Source organism: Zeus faber (assembly GCF_960531495.2).
Source record: "Zeus faber genome assembly, chromosome: 17".
NCBI lineage: Eukaryota > Metazoa > Chordata > Actinopteri > Zeiformes > Zeidae > Zeus > Zeus faber.
In genome coordinates, this window is record NC_137204.1 from 24,419,329 (window position 1) to 24,441,634 (window position 22,306).

Here is a 22,306-nt window from a genome sequence, read left to right on the forward strand (position 1 = left end):
GCAACCGTTTCTGCTTGTGAGCACTGCTTAGGGGGGGCCCAAAAGTAGGTTTATGCACAACTGCAAGCCTCTGGAGGATCCTACACCTTGATGTTGGTGGGACTTCAGAGGCACCAGCAGCTTCAAATACCTGTTTGCTGCTTTTTAACGGCATTTTAGCAGCTGCTCTCTTCATCCCATGAATTTGTCTGGCAGAAACCTTCCTCATTGTGCCTTTATCTGCACCAACCCGTCTGTGCTCTGAAATCTCTTCACAGTACGATGATCACACTTAAGTTTTCGTGAAACATCTAATGTTTTCAGACCCTGTCCAGGGCATTGCACTATTTGAGGCTTTTCGGCGGCAGCAGAGAGATCCTTTTTCTTTCCCATGTTGCTTGAAACCTGTGGCCTGCTTAATAATCCAAAGATCTAAATCCAAATGATCCAAAGAGCCCTGACACTTAAATCCAATTTGCATAATAATCTGGAACGTGGCGTATGTATGAATGTACCCATCATCAATTTATCCATCCATCCATCTATATACCATATCTATCATCTAGCTATGTATCTACTATATAAATCGATCCATCTATCCATCCGTCCATTTATCTATCTATCTATCTATCTATCTATCTATCTATCTATCTATCTATCTATCTATCTATGTCTGTCTGTCTGTCTGTCTGTCTGTCTGTCTGTCTGTCTATCTACCATATCAATCGATCTATCAGTCAATCTGTCTGTCTGTCTTGTCCTGCGTGCTGATTGGTTCATCCCCACTCCACCACTGTAGTCATATAAGTACTGATTGGTGCTCAGTCACCAGAGAGAAAAAGGTATTAGACTTACAGTTCTTGGCCCCTCTCAATCTTGGCTTTTTTTTTGTTTGCCCCCCCCCCCCTCTCCCAACTCTAACCACAGCATGTTTGTATGAAAGTGACCACTTCTTGTTTGGGTCTGATCAAGCAATCCCTCTGAGTGAACGTCTTCGCAGGGAAATGTAACTTCTTCTTTTCCCCCAGCTCGGCGAACGTCACGAAATTCAGATCAAATTCTTGCTCGACCTCTCCATATATTTGGCAACCCCCGGGCTCCGGCTAAAAGCCAAACCGGCCCCACTGTGCTGGCGTGCGTATTTGCGGTCTGGAGTGAATGGGAGCGCGGACGAGCTCGCGCCGACAAAGACACGCTTCTGCTCAAAAACTGCATTCGGTGTACGGTTCCCCCGGGGCCCAGGGTGCGCTCCGCCCGGCAGGGGGAATTAAAACTGCGTCATCGTCATTGTGCTTCCTAATCTCCGCGAATACGCCTGAATTCTTAGGAGCATTAGCGCCGCGGGGCCTAAAGGTTAGACTAAATGCAATAAAGCGGTATTAGGAAGCGTCGGACCTGCTTAGCGTCAGGCATCGGGCTGTGCCAACGGGGGAGCGGGCGGAGCGGCGATAAGGCCAGAGGTGGAACCCGGCCCTTGTCAGCAGCCGCGGCTCGTCCCACCGAAGGGCGGCTTCGGTCCGGCAGGGAACTGCACCGCAACGCGACGACTCCTCTGATCGGCCGCCGACGGGAGGCGCAGGTCCCCGCACCCGTCTGTTGTGCTGGTCGGTCGCGACCGGAGCAGCAGCCGAAATGTTCCCTGAAGTGACAGATGCTTTGTGGCCACCGCGAAGCATCCGTGGCAGACAGACAGGCGGAGAGACAGCCACACACACACAGACAGACAGACAGATAGACGGGCATGCAGGCAGGCAGACAGACAGATAGATAGATACGGTAGATGATGGATAGATGATAGACAGACAGATAGATAGATAGATAGATAGATAGATAGATAGATAGATAGATAGATAGATAGATAGATAGATAGATAGATAGATAGATAGATAGATAGATAAATAGATAGGTGGATAGATAGATAGATGATAGAAAGATAGATGGATAGACATGATAGATATATAGACGGAGGGATGGATAGATACAGACAGATAGATAGATGATGCATAGAAGATAGACAGATGGATGGATGATAGATGGATAGACAGATAGATAGATAGATGGATGATAGACGGATGGATGACAGACAGACAGACAGACAGACAGACAGACAGACAGACAGATAGATAGATAGATAGATAGATAGATAGATAGACAGACAGATAGATACATAGACAGACAGACAGACAGACAGACAGACAGATAGATGGTTGTTTCTATCATGATACTGTATATTTTAGGGTCCCACTTCTGATACTCTTTATGGCTCTTGTACTCCCCCTAGTGGCCGACTTGGCATAATGTCAATAAACGTCATTGGATTTCAAATGACATTCTCATGTAAATTATTGATTTTTAAAATGAATGGGACAAATCGTTTTTGATTGTGAAGAAAATGTGTTTTATGTTTCTTAGTTAGTGTCTTAGATTTGACTTTGGTCATCGCTAAAAGTAAAACCAGTATGATATTCATCCCAAAGTATCAATATATTGGCGTTTCCATTGGGTGGTATATGGCTGAATAAGGTGGTTTTAAGAGTTCTCTCAGCTTGATTGCGCTCGGTAACCGTTTCACACGACACGCCCAAGTAAGTTGACATCATCTTCTCTTCTCGGAACTCTCCTCCAGTGCGGAACCACTTCCATAACTTAAAAACCTGGATTTATGGGTGTTTTCCTCGTCCCCCGCGGAGGTCAGGGGAGCCAGAGCCAGTGTCCATGAGCTCCCAGAGCATTTCTCCCTCCTGAAGCGGCCAAATTCCATCCACATCTGACAAACATAATCGCTCAACCTCCTTTCGGAAAACCAAGACCGTCACTTCTCTGGGTTCGTCGTCCCGCTCAACCTTCCAACACGTGTTTTCGGCGGCGATGATGAGATCGTTCATCTGAGAGACTTTTTTTTTTTTTTTTTTTTTACCCCAGCCCATAAAAACGTTGGTTCCCATCATCTGTAAGTGGCTCGCAGCACCTCGCCGAACACTTTCCCACTGAGGAGCTCGAGCGCCCTGCTGCAGCATCTCACCGCGCTTACATGAGGTCCAATGGGGCAAACGTTTAAGGCTGAAGAATAACATGTTAAATCTTTTGTTTGTGCCCTTTAAGACATACAACTTGAAGTAAATGCAGATTACACCGCAGATCTGAGGCTGAACACACGTATCGCTGGAAGATTCCGGTGACTGACTGTCAGTAGCTCAGGCACTGTCAGTAGACGAGTGACCGTAGTGGCTCAGTAGCCTAGTTACCGTCAGTATCCAAGTGACTCAGTAGCCTAGTTACCGTCAGTATCCTAGTGGCTCAGTAGCCTAGTTACCGTCAGTATCCTAGTGGCTCAGTAGCCTAGTTACCGTCAGTATCCTAGTGGCTCAGTAGCCTAGTTACCGTCAGTATCCTAGTGGCTCAGTAGCCTAGTTACCGTCAGTATCCTAGTGGCTCAGTAGCCTAGTTACCGTCAGTATCCTATTAGCTCAGTAGCCTAGTTACCGTCAGTATCCTAGTGACTCAGTAGCCTAGTTACCGTCAGTATCCTAGTGGCTCAGTAGCCTAGTTACCGTCAGTATCCTATTAGCTCAGTAGCCTAGTTACCGTCAGTATCCTAGTGACTCAGTAGCCTAATTACCGTCAGTATCCTAGTGGCTCAGTAGCCTAGTTACCGTCAGTATCCAAGTGACTCAGTAGCCTAGTTACCGTCAGTATCCTAGTGGCTCAGTAGCCTAGTTACCGTCAGTATCCTCGTGGCTCAGTAGCCTAGTTACCGTCAGTATCCTAGTGGCTCAGTAGCCTAGTTACCGTCAGTATCCTATTAGCTCAGTAGCCTAGTTACCGTCAGTATCCTAGTGACTCAGTAGCCTAGTTACCGTCAGTATCCTAGTGGCTCAGTAGCCTAGTTACCGTCAGTATCCTAGTGACTCAGTAGCCTAGTTACCGTCAGTATCCTAGTGGCTCAGTAGCCTAGTTACCGTCAGTATCCTAGTGGCTCAGTAGCCTAGTTACCGTCAGTATCTTAGTGACTCAGTAGCCTAGTTACCGTAAGTATCCTAGTGACTCAGTAGCCTAATTACTGTCAGTATCCTAGTGACTCAGTAGCCTAGTTACCATCAGTATCCTAGTGACTCAGTAGCCTAGTTACCTCCAATAACCTTGTAATCATCAGTATCCCAGTGACCGTCACTAGCCTAATGACATCAGTATCCTAGTGTCAGTATGCTAGTGTCAGTATGCTAGTGTCAGTATCCTAGTGACTGTCAGTATCCTAGTGACTGTCAGTATCCTAGTGACTGTCAGTATCCTAGTGACTGTCAGTAGCCCAGTGACTGTCAGTACCTCAGTAACTGTCAGTAGCTCAGTAACTGTCAGTAGCTCAGTAACTGTCAGTAGCCCAGTAACTGTCAGGAGCCCAGTGACTGTCAGTAGCCCAGTAACTGTCAGTAGCCCAGTAACTGTCAGGAGCCCAGTGACTGTCAGTAGCCCAGTAACTGTCAGTAGCCCAGTAACTGTCAGTAGCCCAGTAACTGTCAGGAGCCCAGTGACTGTCAGTAGCCCAGTAACTGTCAGTAGCCCAGTAACTGTCAGGAGCCCAGTGACTGTCAGTAGCCCAGTAACTGTCAGTAGCCCAGTAACTGTCAGGAGCCCAGTAACTGTCAGTAGCCCAGTAACTGTCAGTAGCCCAGTAACTGTCAGGAGCCCAGTGACTGTGAGCAGGCCAGTGACTGTCAGTATCCTAGTGACTGTCAGTATCCTAGTGACTGTCAGTATCCTAGTGACTGTCAGTAGCCCAGTAACTATCGGTAGCCCAGTAACTGTCAGTAGCCCAGTAACTGTCAGTAGCCCAGTGACTGTGGGCAGGCCAGGCTCCATTAAAGCAGGCCTGTGCCCAGAAGCAGCTTTAATGGAGGCACTGAGGAGGGAGTGTACTGTAAACATCAGTAAAACTACCGTCACAACTCTTAAGAGGGGCCCCGGACCCCCAGCTGCCCTCAGGGCCAATAAGAAACTACTGAGCACATGCCAGGTCATGTTCAGGAAAAATGATTTAGGGGAATTAAGTAAAAAATAAAGGCAGGGGGGGGCAGAGAGAGAGGGTCAAGCCAGTCACCGCAAATATGGGATTACATCACCCTCTCGGTAATTCCATATTTGCGGTGTCTGGCTTGTTGTTGCTGAATTTCCATTTTTTTTCCCGCGGCTCATCGATGCCTCACCTGCGATGACACATCACGGCAAAGTGATCCGCGCGGCGTGACGCTCCGGGTTCTCGGACTAACAAGCTGTGTCAGATGCTGGCTGCCGCTTCATATGGAGCGTAAATTGTGGCGTATCAAGTTCGTGTTTCCTAATTGCTCCCCTCCATATGCTGCACCGTTTCAGGATTCATCCCCCCCAACTGAGTTTTCCACATACAAGCATTATTATTACGACCATTCCTCAGTGCTTCAGCGTCCATGTGTTTGTGTGTGCGGGTATATATATAATGTATGTATGTCTACATATGTGTGTATGTGTATTTCTTTTGTTTATTTTGTACCTTTACAGCTGGCGTGAAATGTGATTTACGGATTATGGAAGAGAGCTGAACGGCTTGAGCTGGGCCATGGGAGTCGTCTTCCGCCTTCAGTTCGATGGTTCACATTTCGGATGAAGAAGCTCAGACAATAAGAGCTTAGTTTGGTTGGAAAACACACTGCCCTGTCGTCCCATCGTGACCTGGGTTCACGAGGTGGGGGGAGAAAAAAAACAAAAAAAAAACGGTTGCGGCTACTGTGCTGTGCCTCTCGAACCTCTCCCTCTACGCTATTCCATGTGCTGTCCAGAACGCTAGATTGAAAGTGAAAAAGGCACCTTCCATGTTTCATTGTGTATGTTTTTAATAGTGCTTGATGATACCGATAGAGCAGCGCAGTGCAGTGTAAAACCATCATCATCCAAGAAATATTCCATTATATATTTTGAATGTCATGTGTTATGGTGTTCAATTAATGTGTGTTGATACAGATAGGAAAAGCCAAAAAGCACAGTGCGGCATTAGCCTTAAGAAAATAGTCTCTCAGGGGCTTTCGAGGGGAAGGCCTGTGTTTGTGTAGCTTGCGTGCATGGAGCGGGGGCCCTGGAAGAGAAGCCCCCGGGGGCCCAAAAGTAACATGATGCGGACGAGGGCAGCCATTAAACTGCAGTTTAAGCCACTTCCCCATTAGCCCACACGCTCGGGCCGTAATGGTTGCACAGTGAGGTAATGGTCATAACGGTAGTAATGAAGTAATGGCGCCGTTTGTTAGCGACAAACAGGAACCTGAGAATTGACGTGGATTTGATTTTTATGGAAATAGGCAAAGCAACTTAGTGGTTTTACCGGTTTATCTTCCCGATGTTATCATTAGGCCTCTTTGCATTAACCCAATGACCCCGGCATTCCTGAGCAGAAAGGGAAAATCTAAGCCCCCCGACCACAACAAATTTCTCCGGTGATCAAGATAACATTTTCATTGGGTGAAGCGTACAGTTCCAGCTGCCCGGACACACATTTCCCCTGGCCATCAATCTGTCAATATCCACCGATGGGACGCCGTCATGTATCCGCAGACGGCGATGAAAACGGAGAAAGACTGGCAAAAGAAAAACGGACTCGTTAATTGTGAATTTTTTTTCCACTGGAAAAATATCTATGTGAGGGGTGGAAAAAAAAAAAAAAAAAAAAAAAAGACGGTCCTCCGTGCAGCGCACGCCACAAACCACAGGCGCAGACGCCGGAGATCTGGAGTCATATTGGGTTTTCGCAATCGCCGAAGCGCCACGGTGGCAATGACTGTCAGAGAGTGTTTTTCCTTTAATTGAGGTGCCAACTGGTTTGCAGTCCAGGCGGCTCATCTCCCCGAATCGACGCCTTCGCGCGCCAAAGCTTTGCTGGAAAGGGGGGGAAACGGGGCCTTGCGGCCCGCCGAGGAGACGGCGGACGCTTCACAACGGGCAAAACATCACGTTTGCTGTGTTGGCAAACTGTGATGGAGACGGGCCGAAAGAATGGACCGTCGCCACGCAAGCTGCACCGGGCGCAGTACGTCGAGCACACGGCGCCGTTGGAGCTGGGAAAAGAATACGCCAAAACACACAAAAATACTCACAGACACAGAGACTTCCTGTGAGGAAGCCCTCGCTGGGACCGTGCGTAATGGTCGATGGGGACGTCGAAGTGCACTCTTATGAAAGGTATGGATTCACTGTATCCCAAAATAGCAGTTGAAACGTGTGGTCGTACTGGATTCTTTGGTCCTCGGCTTCTTTGTGGAGAAGAAGGGAAGACAAGGAGGCGGTTTCCCCCGATGGATTTAGTTTTTCAAGTCATTTATCTCTGGATCAGATATGTTGGATGCGGCCCTGCCCTATCGCATCAATCAAAAATTTACCAATTTTGATTACAAAAGTAGTCAGGATATCCTATTATAAGACAAAATAGGAGCTCAAAGATAAGGTAGGACACAGCCACAGAGTTTGGGCTTTGCCTCAATGAAAAATACGATTTTTCCTATCTTTGATCCTTAAAGAGCGACTTGCAGGTTGGCATACCCAGTGAATAAATGTGTGGGGAAATTGTGAAAAACTTGATTTTTTATTTTTTACTTTGAATTACAACTGGAGTCATTTTTGTGATGCAATTAGCCACGCCCGCCTTAGAATCTGATATAGAATCTGACTTGAACATGAAGTCACGTGGGGGAGGGCGAGCGCTGCCGTGAACGGCAAGTAGAAGAATAAGGGAGGAGACAGAGCGCTCTCTTCGACTGCTACAAATACCCCATTTTCGTGGTGGTACCGGGCCAGCGTCAGCGACCGGCATCAGTGCACCCACAACCCTTACCTCTTACGTCAACACGGTTCGTGCGTTTGCGTCGGCACGTGCAGCCTTTGGTGTCTGTCGAAGTCGGCGCACTGCGTGTACGCCTTCCCACAGACCCCGCAGTGGTGCGGCCTGTCGCCCGTGTGGATCAGCCCGTGCAGCTTCAGGCTGCCGGCCCGCGTGAACCTCCTGCCGCAGACGGCACAGCCGTAGCGCTTCTCCCCCGTGTGCGTGACGTCGTGCTTCCTCAGGTTACTGGGGTTGCGGAACGCCCTGTCGCAGCGCTCGCAGGCGTACGGCTTCTCCCCCGTGTGCACGCTCATGTGGTACCTCAGTTTGACCATGCTGCTCAGGGACTTGCCGCACACCTCGCAGAGCGGCCGCCGGCCAGCCTTCTGGCCCGTGTGGACCCGCGCGTGGTTCTGCAGGGCGCTGGCGTGGCCACAGCGCTTGCCGCAGGTGTCGCAGACGTAGGGCCGCTCCCCCGTGTGGACGAGCATGTGGTGCTTGAGGGCGCTGAGATGGCCGCAGCGCTTCCCGCACACCTCGCAGCCGAGGGGCTTCTCGCCGGGGCGGTGCCGGAGGGGTCCGACACGCCCGCCGCGGCCGTCCTCCCCCTGCGCGTGCGTCACGCGGTGCGTGGACAGGGACGCCGAGGAGAGGAAACGCTCGCCGCATACCTCGCACACGAAATCCCGCTCCCCCGGGTGCAGGTCCTCGTGCTCAGCCAGCCTCCGGCGGCACCCGAAGCTCTCGGGGCAAAGCGAGCAGCGGAACGTCGTCGCCAGCGCCGGACACATGTGCCGCTGGAGCGCCGGCGCCCCCGGGAGCTGGGCCTCGCAGAAGGAGCAGGTGTGGCCACGCGGCTTGTCGGCGCCGTGCTGCCGCATGTGCCGGTTGAACGTGCTCTTGTAGGCGAACTCCGTCCCGCACTCGGAGCACTTGAAGAGCTTCTCGCCGCTGTGGCGCCGGGCGTGGGCCGCGAGGCCGTCGGGCCTGGAGAAGCGCTTCCCGCACTGGGAGCAGAGGTGGGGTTTGGAGTGACTCAGCACGTGTCTGTCCAACCAGCACTTCTGTGCAAACGTCTTCCCACAGGACGGACATTTGACCGGCTCCGCCCGGGCCCTCGTCTTTTTCGCCTTTGCCGCGGATGTTCGTCTCGTGCGTTTGGAGAGAGCTTCACCCACGACGTCCTCCTCCTCCTCCACCTCCTCCTCCTCCACCACCTCTTCCTCCTCCTCCTCCTCCTCATCTTTACTGCGTTCTGACAGCGACTCCCCGTCCTTCCTTGGGGAATCCTGTGCGTCTGGTAAATGCTGCGATCCGACGGCATCCTCCTGTGTTACCTCAGCTTTAGAGTATTGGGTAAATATGAGAAAAGTACAATTAATTTTGTAAACACAAAAAAAAAACTAAACTTTCAACACAATTAAATACAATCAAAAAAACAAAAATAAAAAATAAACATCGTAGAGAGTGAGTTTTAGCACAAGAACAATAAAAATCAGGTCTGACTTTGTGAAATAGACTTGCGTGAAATATGAGTCCAAATTTAGATTCTAAGTTAGTGCAATAATGCAGATTATTGAAAGGAGGCCTGTGGACTTGTAAACTGAATGCTGCTAACCCACCTTGGTTCACTTCCAATTTTTGGGGTGCCAGTTCCGATGCCCCATCAGTTTTCTTTCTCATCCGGGAAGACCCTCCAACTGGCAATTTTGTAATAAAAGAATACAAGTAAATATTAAGGTTAAATGAAAGCCAACATAACACGCTCCTCTCAGCAGCTCACACACTCACGCTTTATGGGTCTATCAACTCGTCCGCCTTGGGTTCTGAGACACTTTTGTGCGGCCGTCCCTGCAACGGGCTCAGCTGCAGCCAAGGACGTCCTCAAAATCAGGACTATTTTCTCCGCTGCTCCTTTGGTCCATGTTTCCATGAGGGACGCAAATTTCATCTGAAAAAAATATACCAGGAAAAAGGTGTGAGGGAATTATAACCGAAACCTCTGTTTAGTTTTAGTGTGTCAAAGTAAGAATCAATACCATCTGACTCACAGTGAATCTCTATAAAGGATTAAAATAATAATACTACTGAAATCTGTTGTTCATCAAGTTAAACTGGCTGCAATGGGTTTCAGATATGAGGTTAAAATTGTTTTAATTACATTTTAATGTTAATTAATTCATTAAAATGCAATCGTCACGTTAAAGAAATCAGTTTGACATAACATGTCAAAAACATCAATTCACATTTGTCTGTGTTCCATATTAACCATATTCAATCTAATCAACAATGACATACTTTTGACATCATTGGCATCCATACACACCGGTTTGTTCCATGTTGTTTCTCTATTTTATTTTTTTTTGAAGAAACTTAATTCTTTAAAGCATCATTAATGAAGACATTTAGAAAATATCCTCGTTATTAATTCGGGATAAATTACAAAAGTTACAAAGTTAACTACCTACAGTCACTTTAAACGGGCACTTGGTATTATTTTTCTATTATATATATATATATATATATTATTATTTATTTTATTTTTTTTTACATAAAAACAAGCCCTCATCCAAGGAACGATTCTTCAGTATTTTATTTTCTTATCCTCTATATATCTATGTAAGTTCATTGAAATGTACGCATGTAATTTCAAAGCGGAACGTATCACGCGGAACCGATGTCAACCCCCGTTGCTTATCGGGCCGCTGAACAGTGACACCCTAAGCGGCGTGTGCTCCGAATAGCCTGCTTCCGCACGAGAGGGACGCGTTCGTCGCCGTGGCAACCAGGCTGCCGACTTTTCTAATCGGCTCTCGGTAACAATTGTATTTATTTTTAACTATATACATTGACATATTATTATTATTATTATTATTATTATTAATAATAATAACAATAATAATAATAATAATAATAATAATAGTTGCTCCACTGTGACATACTAACAGCGCGGAACGTCATCATGCGGAATCTTTAAAGCCAACCATCCGTTTCGTGCCGGACCGTTGGACAGTGGCACAGTCCGACGCTCCTTCCGCCCGCGCTGGGAGGGAAGCGTCGGTCGCCGTGGTAACCTAGCGGTCTCGCGGTGAACAGATACATCCCATAATTTAACCCGACGACCGGATATAAACGTAACACACGGACCGTCATAGCCGCGTTGAACTGCCGAGTTCCCTCCGGAAGAGACGCGTCTTTCCCCCCTTCTTCATCCCCGGTCACAGTGACGCGGGGTCCGGAACATCTCCGCGGACCCTCCGAGGAGCTCCGGTCCTGGAGCCTCCTCACCCCCGAGGAGCTCTGGTCTTTGAGCCTCCTCCCTTCAGAGGAGCTCCGGTCCAGGATCCTCCTCACCCCCGAGGAGCTCTGGTCTTTGAGCCTCCTCCCTTCAGAGGAGCTCCGGTCCAGGAGCCTCCTCACCCCCGAGGAGCTCTGGTCCTTGAGCCTCCTCCCTTCAGAGGAGCTCCGGTCCTGGAGCCTCCTCACCGGCGAGGAGCTCCGGTCCAGGAGCCTCCTCACCCCCGAGGAGCTCCGGTCCTGGAGCCTCCTCCCTTCAGAGGAGCTCCGGTCCTGGAGCCTCCTCACCGGCGAGGAGCTCCGGTCCTGGAGCCTCCTCCCTTCAGAGGAGCTCCGGTCCTGGAGCCTCCTCACCGGCGAGGAGCTCCGGTCCTGGAGCCTCCTCCCTTCAGAGGAGCTCCGGTCCTGGAGCCTCCTCACCCCCGAGGAGCTCCGGTCCTGGAGCCTCCTCCCTTCAGAGGAGCTCCGGTCCTGGAGCCTCCTCACCGGCGAGGAGCTCCGGTCCTGGAGCCTCCTCCCTTCAGAGGAGCTCCGGTCCTGGAGCCTCCTCACCGGCGAGGAGCTCCGGTCCTGGAGCCTCCTCCCTTCAGAGGAGCTCCGGTCCTGGAGCCTCCTCACCCCCGAGGAGCTCCGGTCCTGGAGCCTCCTCCCTTCAGAGGAGCTCCGGTCCAGGAGCCTCCTCACCCCAGACACCGCAGCCTTCACCAGAGCCTCCATCACTACACACACCTGGCTCTGGATAGTGTCGGGATTCAGCATGTTTATGGTGCTACTTGCAGAGAAGTTCACTAAACCCGCTCGGGGGGTTTTATCTACTCTGACATTATTATTATTGTTATTATTATTATTATTATTATTTTGTCATTTTAAAAAGCTTCCATATTTGTTTGTTATTTTGGAAAGTTGTCGTTAACGGCGCACGGGCTCTGGTCGTTGTTCCGTATTCATCTTCTTTTGATGTTTTTAAATGGCGGCTTTCTATCGTTTGTGGAACATTACCGCCACACACCGGAGAGACCTGGTAGTGAACAGTTTATTTTCTTTTATTCATTTATTTGTTTCTAAGTTTATTTATTCATTTGCTTTTGGTTTGTTTGTTTCTTTATTTTTTATTGATTTATATTTTATCTATTTATAAGTTAATTTATTTATTGGTTTATTTATTTATCAGTTAATTTTCTTATCTGTTTTTTTGTTTGTGTGGTTGTTCGTTTTTATCCAGCAAGTCATTCATTTAGCATCGTGACGTTCTGAATCCTGAGATGAATCTCTTTTTTTTTCTCCCATTTGGCCCTAATCCTATTCCTTTGAATCCAATTTGATCCGATCCAGTCAAATCCTAAATGATCTCTGTTTTGATACAGAATTTCGACTACTCGGCTCGTACTCCGGCCCTACTTGGCTCGTACTCGGCACCTACTCTGCTCCTACGCCGGCCCTACTCGGATCATACTCGGGCCCCACTCGGCTCATACTCAGGCCCTACTAGGCTCGTACTCCGGCCCTAATCGCTCATACTCGGGCCCCACTCGGCTCATACTTGGCCCCTACTCTGCTTGTACCCTGGCCCTAATCAGCAAGTACTCGGCCCCTACTCGGCTTGTACTCCCGCCATACTCGACTCGAACTCAGTCCCCACTCGGCTCGTATACGGGCCCTACTCGGTTTGTTCTCGGGCCCTACTCGCTTGTACTTCGGCCCGACTCGGCTCATACTCGGGCCCTACTCGGTTCTTTCTCAGCCCTTGCTCGGCTGGTACTCCGGCCCTTATTGGCTCATACTTGGGCCCTACTCTGCTAGAACTCGGCCCCTACTCGGCTCATACTTTGGCCCAGCCTACACTCAAGTGTCCAATTGTGCATTTTAGATGGTGATAAATATATGGCTCCAAGTCTCTAAATGAGCCAACGTCTGCTTATTTCTTGAGGGTTTTGATTAACAGCTGATTGTGTTTTGATACGAGGCAGCAAAATTATAATAAACAGGCGTTTTTGTAAAGATATATTTTTACATTAAGGTGTCGTGTCATCACAATGGACTCAATATCAGGATATTAAATTCTAATCAAATTATTCTTAACGTAGAGCTTTGGCCAAATGTACAGATTAGGGGGAGGGAAGAATACAAGTTTACTCATACAAGTATGAGCCCTACTCGGCTCATACTTGGGCCCTAATCGGCTTGTAATCCGCCCCTACTCAACTCGTACTCGGGCCCAACTCGGCTCATCCTCAGGCCCTACTCGGCTCGTACTCCGGCCCTAATTGTTCATACTCGGGTCACTCTCGGCTCATACTTGGCACCTACTCGTCTTGTACTCCTGCCCTACTCAGCTCATACTCTGCCTTTACTCGGCTTGTACTCCGGCCATACTCGGCTCATACTCTGGCCCTATGTGGTTTGTTCTCGGGCCCTACTCGCTTTTAATCCAGCCCTATTCGGCTCATACTCGCGCCCTACTCGGCTCATACTCCAGACCTACTCGGCTCGTGCTCGGGCCCTACTCAGCTCATATTCGGCTTGTACTCCGGCCCTACCCGGCTCGTACCTGGCCCTTATTCGGCTAGTACTTTGGCCCTACTCAGTTTGTACTCGGCCCCTACTCGGCTCAAACTCGGCTTAATGTGCTCGGGCCGATTCTGAGCCGCCCAGCAGACACGACGCAAAGCCATGCCGGTACACGACTGTGGGGTGATCAAATCACCTTCGGCTCGCGTGATTGGACTGTAATTGGACGGAGTCATCAGTGATACTTCCGGTGGTATTGGTATTTTTACCCGACAATCATAGGAATTACATTTTGAGTCAGTACATTTTTGGATATACTGACTCGAAAGAAACAAATCACCCAAAGGAGTCGAGTCGTTCTGATCCGGGTGATTGGTTCCTTTCGGGTCAGTAAATGCACTGAATTTGTTTTTCGGGCAAAAATACATTTCCCCCTTGGGTTGGGTGTTATGCACCCTTTTAGGCCACCAGAGGCTAAGGCATATAAATACAATATATCCGTAATTGTTTTCCATTGATCCAAGTTTATTGATCGATCTGGGACATTATAAATGAAATTAAGGTGATCACATAAAACACACACTATACCCACAGTGAACAAATATGTAAAGTGTCCAGTTGTGCAAGTTTAGATGGTGGGAAATAGATGGAAAAATCTTTTTATTGATTTTGCTTGTATCTGTATCACTGTTTCACTCTCTCTCCCTCTCTATCTCCCCCTCTTGCTCCACCATCCCCCCCTCGTAGCCTGTAACTCAGTAACTTTCGGTTTCCGTGTTGTACAACTCTGTACAAAATGTAGACGGATGTGACAGTTCTGTCCCGCTTGGTGGAAGCTAAAAGGCCTGGTTTCCGCTCTTCTTTGCGACTGCGCGTTCAATCTCCTTGAAGAGGTTTTCCTTGTTGTTGGTGATGTTCTCACCGGCCTTCTTCAGCAACTTCTCAATCATCTCTTGGCTGTACGGACCTTGGAATGTGTGATATTCCTTTTGCCACTGACTCAGTGTCTCACCTGCACACACACACACACAGTTAAGAGTAAGAGACACAATGGGAAGCACACACACAGTCTGTTGTCTTCCAAAGCTTACCGCAGTTTTGGAGGTTGAACAAGGGCATGTGAATCACCGTGGGGGCTTTGGAGGAGCCCTGGAACACGTAGAAATCCTTCGGAGAAACACTGTCCTCAGGTGGCACTTGAATCTCTGGGAAGGGGATGTTCATGCTCCGGCACAGGGTCGATGTTTGTTTCACCGTCTTGGGGGGGGGATCAAAACATGACGTGAAAGCGACCGACATGGGATCTTATGTCGGGGAGATTGCTAACATATCGCTGCCTTAATTGATGCACTTACTCATGTAAAAGGTCCTTTCAGAGGAAGAAGAGGGGACCAGCTACGTGTTAATTAAAGATTGATGGGCAAAAACCAAAGGCAACTAAAGCCGGCGATCTCAGTTTGACAGAATGTGTGACTGACTGGGTGCCAATAGAGTTTCCTAAGAGCTATAAGAGGATTTATTCTAATGTCTGTCCATTATGGCCCCACGCCCCAGCCGCCCCATCCTACTTGTGTCCTGTATCCCAGAAGTTTAGTTTGAGAAGCAAGATGAGATGGCAAGAAAAACGGCTCGATAAAATGAGGACAAGGTGATGGTGACGATAGTGATGATGAAGAACACATGGGGCGTGACTGGCGAGCTGGTGAAAGACGGACCACCAGGGAGCTTGACTCGGGATGGGGGAAGGAGTCTTCAGGGCGTCAGGCCTCGGCCACGCCAATCCCCAAAAGACTCCTAATTATGGCTGAGGCTTGAGGGGGGCTTTTGTCTGAGATCCTGGATGCTGATGCGGATGTATCTGTGGTAAGCTTGAGAGGACATGTGACCTAGGATCTGAAAGGTGTGGTCTGAGACACCACGGTGGAAAGCAGATGAAGCGGCGTTGTTACGAAGGGAGTGGCTGCAGTACCGTTCGGCTGAGATGGCAGACCCGATTAGAACATCTGAGGTGGCAATGGAACTAGAAACGAGTGGTGATTCTTCCTGTTTCGTGTCTGTGATGCATGAAATTTAAGAGGTTTTGAAAAAGGGGCGTGGTGGGAGTCGAGGAGGAAGAAGAATTTGTTACTGATGTAACCTGTTTGGTCGGTTTAACGGTGCTCAACGGTGAAATCGAGGCAGTCGCGCGGAAAAAAGGCAAAAGAAACTGGATTCCAAGATGTTGCTCATGCGGGGTGAGAGGTGGCGCAAACAGAAGGTAAGTAGGTAGGCGGTGAGCGGAGAGCAGAAAGCGCTTGGAAGAAAGCCAAGGTTCCTGTCATTGGCGCCCTTAGAGGAGCATGGGGATGCGGACATGGCTAAATGCAGAGCACGGAGCGCTTGGTAAGAAGTTAATGCTGCAGAGGTACGACTGAATGGTGGAAGTGCGAATAGCGAGGGAAGAAGGCATGTGTTGGGGTCAAGAGAGGGTACTTCTAATGGTGATGCCGTGACTAAGGGGGAGATGATGGTGCCACGACCAAGAAATTGTCCAGGAAGTGAGCTGTCCTCGTCGAATCACATGAAAGTGCCACACAAATCTTCGTCTGAAGAAGCGTTGAGATTTTGGGAGTGCGTCCATCGCCGGGAGCTCAGGAAGGTGGTGAAGCTAAGATGATCCAGTGTGGTGTCTGGATGCAATTGAGAGCGGTGGCCAGTGCTAGTATGTTGACGGTGCTGCAAGAGGCCTAGTCATGCCTGTCTTTGCGGTGTTGCGGGGACACACTAAGTGGGTATGCCCGGGCAAAAGGAGCATCCATGTAGGAATGTGAAAGCAGAGGATTGCACAATCGCTGAAGTTGTTGCAGAGAGTCCCACAAGTTGCGCCTGAGCAGAGACCCGGGAGGGGCAGGGTGCCGAGTAAAAAGTGCCCCGGAGTCTTTCTGTGGTCCGCAGCCGGTGCTTGACGATGCCCCTTTGTCCGCCACATTTATATTTTGAATTTTATTTTCAAAATTGTCATTTCTCTTACCTGTTTTACTTTAAGACGACACAGAATAATTATTTAATACTTGTTAATTGTGATGAAAAATTTTAGCTCAAAATTGTCTGCGAGCCATACACCGTCATCGAAAGAGCCATAATTGGCTCGCGAGCCATAGGTTCCCGACCTCTGGCATAGGAAACCGTCAGCATCAGTCTCATACGTCATGCTGTCCCAGACTTCAGGTCCATACGATGCAAGCATTCAACCCAGAAGAAGCCGCCCTACTATTAGGTGATAGCGATTGCAGTAATCCACACTGCTTTCTTGCATGTTTAATTAATTATCGATACGTTCATTCAAACTCATTTCCAGAAGATGAAACCAGGGATATAACATTGCTTAACTTTGACCAAGTGGACGTACGTTACGTATATTCCTCCGGTAGCACTCAAAAATGGATCTGTGACTACGTTTTGTAATTGGGACCCACAGGATAAAAACCTGCTGTTTTGAAAACATTCTCTGTGGAGAGAGGACTGTTTTACCTTCATTGCATCTCCCTCGGTGAAGTCAAAGGAAATGATCAGATCAATCTCTCTCTTGGGCTTGAGGGCAGCGAAGAAGGGGCTGTTGAGAAGCAGGCCCACATCTTCGAAGTGACGAATGGGATCCGCCACCAAACTTTGTTCGACCTGTGCATCTGAAAAACATACAGAGACAAAGGGTTTCCCAACCGGCAATAACACAACCCTGAATCCAATGCACATATATATACAGTATATAGTGTGCCATGCTTTAGGGTAGGGGTTCCAAAACTGTTTAGCATTGTACTAAAACAACCAAAAAGTGGAATGTAAAATAATTACATTCAAATATTAAATGGAAAATAAATATTAGTATGACCCACTGCAATTCCTTTGAGGACGCCAGTTTGGGAACCCCTGCTTTAGGGCCCAAGGAACAAAACCAAGCTCTGCGTGCAAGTTGGAGGCAATTTACCATTCATTTCAAAGAGGAAATTGTAAGTAGTTCCCCAAATCCAGCAGCAATCGAGAATAGCCTTAACCACTGCCAGAACAACCTTCACAATGGCTTTCCAGACATCTGCAAAAAAGAACAAAGGACAGTGGAGATGAAACCCTTCCATTCAGAGGTCAAATGTAACCTGAGAGTAATGTACAGTTTGACATTCCCAGTGTCATGTTGTGTGCAGGGGATTTGTACCACTGATCAAGTCTTTAAACCAATCGAAGATCGAGTCACAAATGTCCAAGGTGTGTCTCAGGGTGAGTTGCTTCATCAAATGCGGTTCAACTTTGAGCCAGTGACTCTCTGAGATCGTCATGTCTTCACCTCTCAGATTCTTCTTTCCTGTGATGAGGACAAAAAGGGAATTCATGAGTTGCATCTGCCACTTGTTCCCAATTTGGGAAAGCCTGATGAGGCAATCCTGCGTTTTGTTAAATGTATTGTTAATTGATCTCATAACATGGCACGCGATAATCTTTGTATAATCTCAACGTATTTATTTGGTCGACCTATTTAAGCAGCCAGTCCATGCTGTGCTCTCTCCACTTCCCCTGCATCCACCTGTTGGGCTTTACTCTTCTATCCGACGGAGGCATTCGAGCTTGTCACTCTCATATTTCTAGCTCCCTCAGTATGTACCCATGTTTTTTTTCTAGTCCCTGTAGGCTGCAACCACTGTAACTGTAGATCCTTCTGGCCTGTCAGAGGGACTGACAGTTCAGTTCTCAACACCGTAGTCCACTATCATCCACACCATAATACAACCATGGGTAGAACTTGAATAGATGGACTTGAACACTTCCCTGTGGAACTGGGTCCTTGACATTCTGCCAAGTAGACTCCAGCTGATGAGGATGGGTTGCAAGACTTCAAGCCCCCTCACCCTCAACACAGGAGTCAGCCAAGGCTTCCCAGGTCCATCCGACAGTCAACCCCGCCATCTGATCCAGTTCACCACCAGGTGGTGATCAGTAGACAGTCCCGCCCCTCTCTTCACCCGAGTGTCCAGAACATACGGCCTCAGGTCCGATGAAACCAGCACGAAGTTGATAATCAACCAAGGTGCTCTGGTACTGTACCCAGTTCGTACATGAACAACAGAACACCCCCTCGAGTTCAGATCAGCAAAGATGTTGCTCCCGATCACATCCCTCCAGCTTTCTGCATCATTGCCCACAACCATTGTGTACGAGCACCTCACCCATCGCCTCCAAGAAGTTAGTGTTCTCTGAACTGCTGTGAGATGCAAATGAACCCACAGCACACCCAGGCCCACTCTCCCTCTGACCGCTGCCCAATCGGCGTTGCAGACCCTGATTTGGCCACCACCTGATTTGCCATGCAGGTGGTGAGCCCACAAGCATTGAAGCATTTGAAGGACTGTCTGTCTGTCTTACACTGTCTTGTTATATTCAAACACACACACACACACACACACACAATTGCAGATTGTACCTTCAAGCAGCTTATTCAATTCTTTAAGCGAATGAGTCCACTCATCTCCCTTGATGACATGTTCAGTCAGTTCCAACGTTAGGACAAGTATTTTAGGGCCGTCATGGGTACTTTTCTTCACTGCTTCTTCTACAGACAGGTAGAATTCAGTATTAGGATAAGTCTTTTCATCAAGTGACTCATTGAATAAATCGTTGGAATAAAATACACCCTTACGTTTGGTCCTTTCAATCAACGCTCTCAGGGTTTCTTCGTGGTTGGCGTGAGCGTCAATTCCACGATTTGGAGACAAACCTAATTCCACATGAAACAAATTGAATATTTTCGAAAATTGGATTTTATTCAATTTATTTTCCTCCCTCATTAAAATAAAAAATTCAGAATTGTATATGGTATTACCTTCCACGGATTGCAGAAGCTGACGGGGCAAGGTTTTCTCCGGCGGTTTCTCACAGACTTTATCAAGGGACTTCACAAAAGCTCTAATTTCATCTGTACAGAGAAAAACAAGGTTTTCTGCCAATCCTTGGAGCAAATGATTTTCGGGACATCTTTCACACGTTTCGAACATTTTACCAGTTTCCAAGTCCCTGTGCCAGTGAAAAAAAGACTGGCAAATATCACGGGTGAATCGATGTGTGAGCTCCTTGACCTCGGCACCCGGAACTTCCCATTCTTCTGGACTGCATCGTATCATCTTTCCATTCATATGTTTCTTCCCTGGAAAGAAAAACAGCGGTCAACAAAAAAATGGCGCCGAAATCAAAGACAACTTGACTGAAATCCAGCATCGAAGTGAGTTATGTTAAGACACTGCACCGTTGAGCTTCCGGCGCAGATTTGCCAGATGAGGACTCCAGTTTTGGTCCTTGGCGAGATTCAGTTCCACCAGGTCACGCAGAACCCCGTGACCAGGGTGTTCCTTCAGTTTTCTCATCTGTTTTCCATCTGAAGGGGAGGTTTTCTACTCTTTACATGTTGGTCAAACCAATATTTTGTAGATCGTAGCGGTCGTAGAATTATAGAACGCTTTTTGTGTTGTAAGATTACCAAGTGGATTGACATACTTTCAAGCCAGTCCTTCATCTTCTCCAGAATCACCTCCTTGTCAGCCAGAACGCTGCTACAAACACCTGAGGAGATTCATTACATTACGTGTTCAACCACTAGTTGTGCCACCAGCTCTTGTGGCTGAGAGAATTCATCAGTTCCAACCGTAATAGCAGCTCTGTGGTCATCACAATATGCTCAACTTGAACTCTGAAACTATGAGTAGCTATGAAAGGGTTAGACTATTTTTTACGAGATTTGGTTCTGGTTGGGCGAGTCACTCTGAAAGTGTGAAGGGTCATTCACTCTTTTGCCGGAGTGACTCCAGACTCCAGGGTCATTCAAAAGATTTGTTCGCTAGGAGCCAATCGTTCACAAGTCTTGCATCGCTGTTAGGATGCCCCAATAATAAGCACAGTTCTGTGGGGTTGTGGTGTTTTAATAAGGTTTTCAGTGGTAAACAGGAGCGTGATGTGCCGTGGCAGAAATAAGGTTGGAAACTCTGAATCACGTCACAAACAACTCTCTCCTCAGCGGTTGGGCTGGCCACACAGACTGCAGTTTGGTTTGTCGTTCATTGCTTACCTTGAATGTATGTCATGTCCATTTCCGGTTGTTTCTTTTGGAGGACTCCGTTCTCAAACTTGCAGCCAAAGGTGAAGGAGTCCACAAAGGCACCGGCTAAACTGTAGCCAGCCTCGTGAGGGGTGAGCTCGAAGAATACCTCTTCTACAGCAGACATGAGGGACAAGATTCCACTTCAAATCACAGTAATTCAGCTCCATCTCTTGATGTTCAAAGGGAAACTGTTACTGTCCTCTTAAGATAAATGGCATTTAAGTCAAAACTATGGATTATAAATACTTTTTTCAACACATTTTTTGAAAAACAAATTAAAGTGTGCGCAATCAAACACTCATAGACGCTGTGACATTGATTAGGCGTTACCATGTGGGAGCTTTCCATATTTGCTGTCCTGGTCAATCACAGTGTAGATGGGATAAGGATCCTTGTCGTGTCCACCTCGGTAGTTTGAGAGGGTAGTTTCATCGATCTGAAAGAGAGATATGCCTGAATTGTTCCTCCAAAACTGCCTTGCAAACTAATAAAAAAACCCTATAAGCAACACATCCCATATCCATTATTTAGCTCGACAACAGTCAGAGAAAATGCTAGTACAGAAGATGGATTTCCTACTTTCTTGACAAAGTCTGGCACAACCAGAGCAGCCCAGGGATCGGTCAGAGAGAAATGGTCCTTGTGCTTAAAGTAATTGATCAGCTTTTTTATTTTCGCAAAAAGGCTGACACTCTCCTTGGCAATCCTGTCCGTGGCCACTTTAATTTGCGCGGTAGTGGAGGACCAGTTGGATTGCTCATAAACAGCAGCCATGGCCCTGTGAAGAAACAAAGTAGGCTAGTTAGTCATTTGTGTCGACCGTTCCTCGAGACTCGATCTTTTGGCCAATCCCGTTGCATCTTTCTCTCAATTCGGACGACCTCATCACTCTAACCATCTGCGTTAACAATCGTCCATTCGATCTCATGGGGAAGGAGAGAAGAATGCTCCCCCAGCAACAGCCATCCCCGTCAGGCGGTCAGGCCAGCCATGTACTCCTCGCCACTCTCCTACTTCTGTCATACATCCAGACTCCACCCAACCTAGGTCACCCCTGAATGAGACGCCTTCCCCTGAACCTATGTGCCTAGGGTGGACGAGGCTGAGTGTCAGATGAGGTTACAGAGCCACAGCTGTCTGTACTGTGGTTGGCCTGGCCACTTGCCCAATTAATAAGAAAAGCACACTGCTGCTTCAGTCACCTCATGTCCCTATTGTCTTGGGCCGTCCATCGCTCAAGAAACGCAGCTGACATATGGACTACCCACCAGCTCCATTAAGTTGACACAGAGTCCCATAGTACGAACTCCCTCTATTTCTGTTAACGTCTCAGATCTGTCTATAGGTCTAGATATTTGTCAGATCTCGACCTAAAAGAGGCATTTAGTAAGTCCTGTGGCTCCTCACCACACCCACGATTGTCGATGGCCAGACATGGTTGACTGAATACATTGAGGAGGCTCGGTTCCTCTCTGGTTGGTGCCGGTTAGTTCTTTTGTGGCCCAGAAGGACAAATAACTCCACCCCTGTGTAGATTGACGTGCCCCGAATGAAATTATGGTCAATAA

General features: G+C 48.0%; 1 protein-coding gene and 2 long non-coding RNA genes across 3 annotated transcripts; all 3 read right to left on the bottom strand.

The window, feature by feature from the left end:
- Positions 1-7,836: 7,836 nt before the first annotated feature.
- On the bottom strand, positions 7,837-11,872 carry LOC307243050 (uncharacterized protein; the record flags this gene model as incomplete). The annotated part of the gene is made up of 2 exons (XM_080017701.1): positions 7,837-8,946; positions 10,964-11,872. 2 exons carry the CDS (start codon positions 11,870-11,872, stop codon positions 7,837-7,839), a joined length of 2,019 nt encoding a protein of 672 aa, XP_079873827.1.
- Positions 11,873-14,813: 2,941 nt separating this feature from the next.
- LOC307243475 lies at positions 14,814-17,664 on the bottom strand. The gene is made up of 3 exons (XR_013844624.1): positions 17,586-17,664; positions 17,132-17,286; positions 14,814-14,878 (listed from the first exon to the last, which is right to left on the bottom strand). It is a non-coding gene; the product is annotated as an uncharacterized lncRNA (long non-coding RNA).
- A 1,648-nt stretch (positions 17,665-19,312) lies between these two features.
- LOC307243476 lies at positions 19,313-19,785 on the bottom strand. The gene is made up of 3 exons (XR_013844625.1): positions 19,647-19,785; positions 19,470-19,562; positions 19,313-19,364 (listed from the first exon to the last, which is right to left on the bottom strand). It is a non-coding gene; the product is annotated as an uncharacterized lncRNA (long non-coding RNA).
- Positions 19,786-22,306: the final 2,521 nt, after the last annotated feature.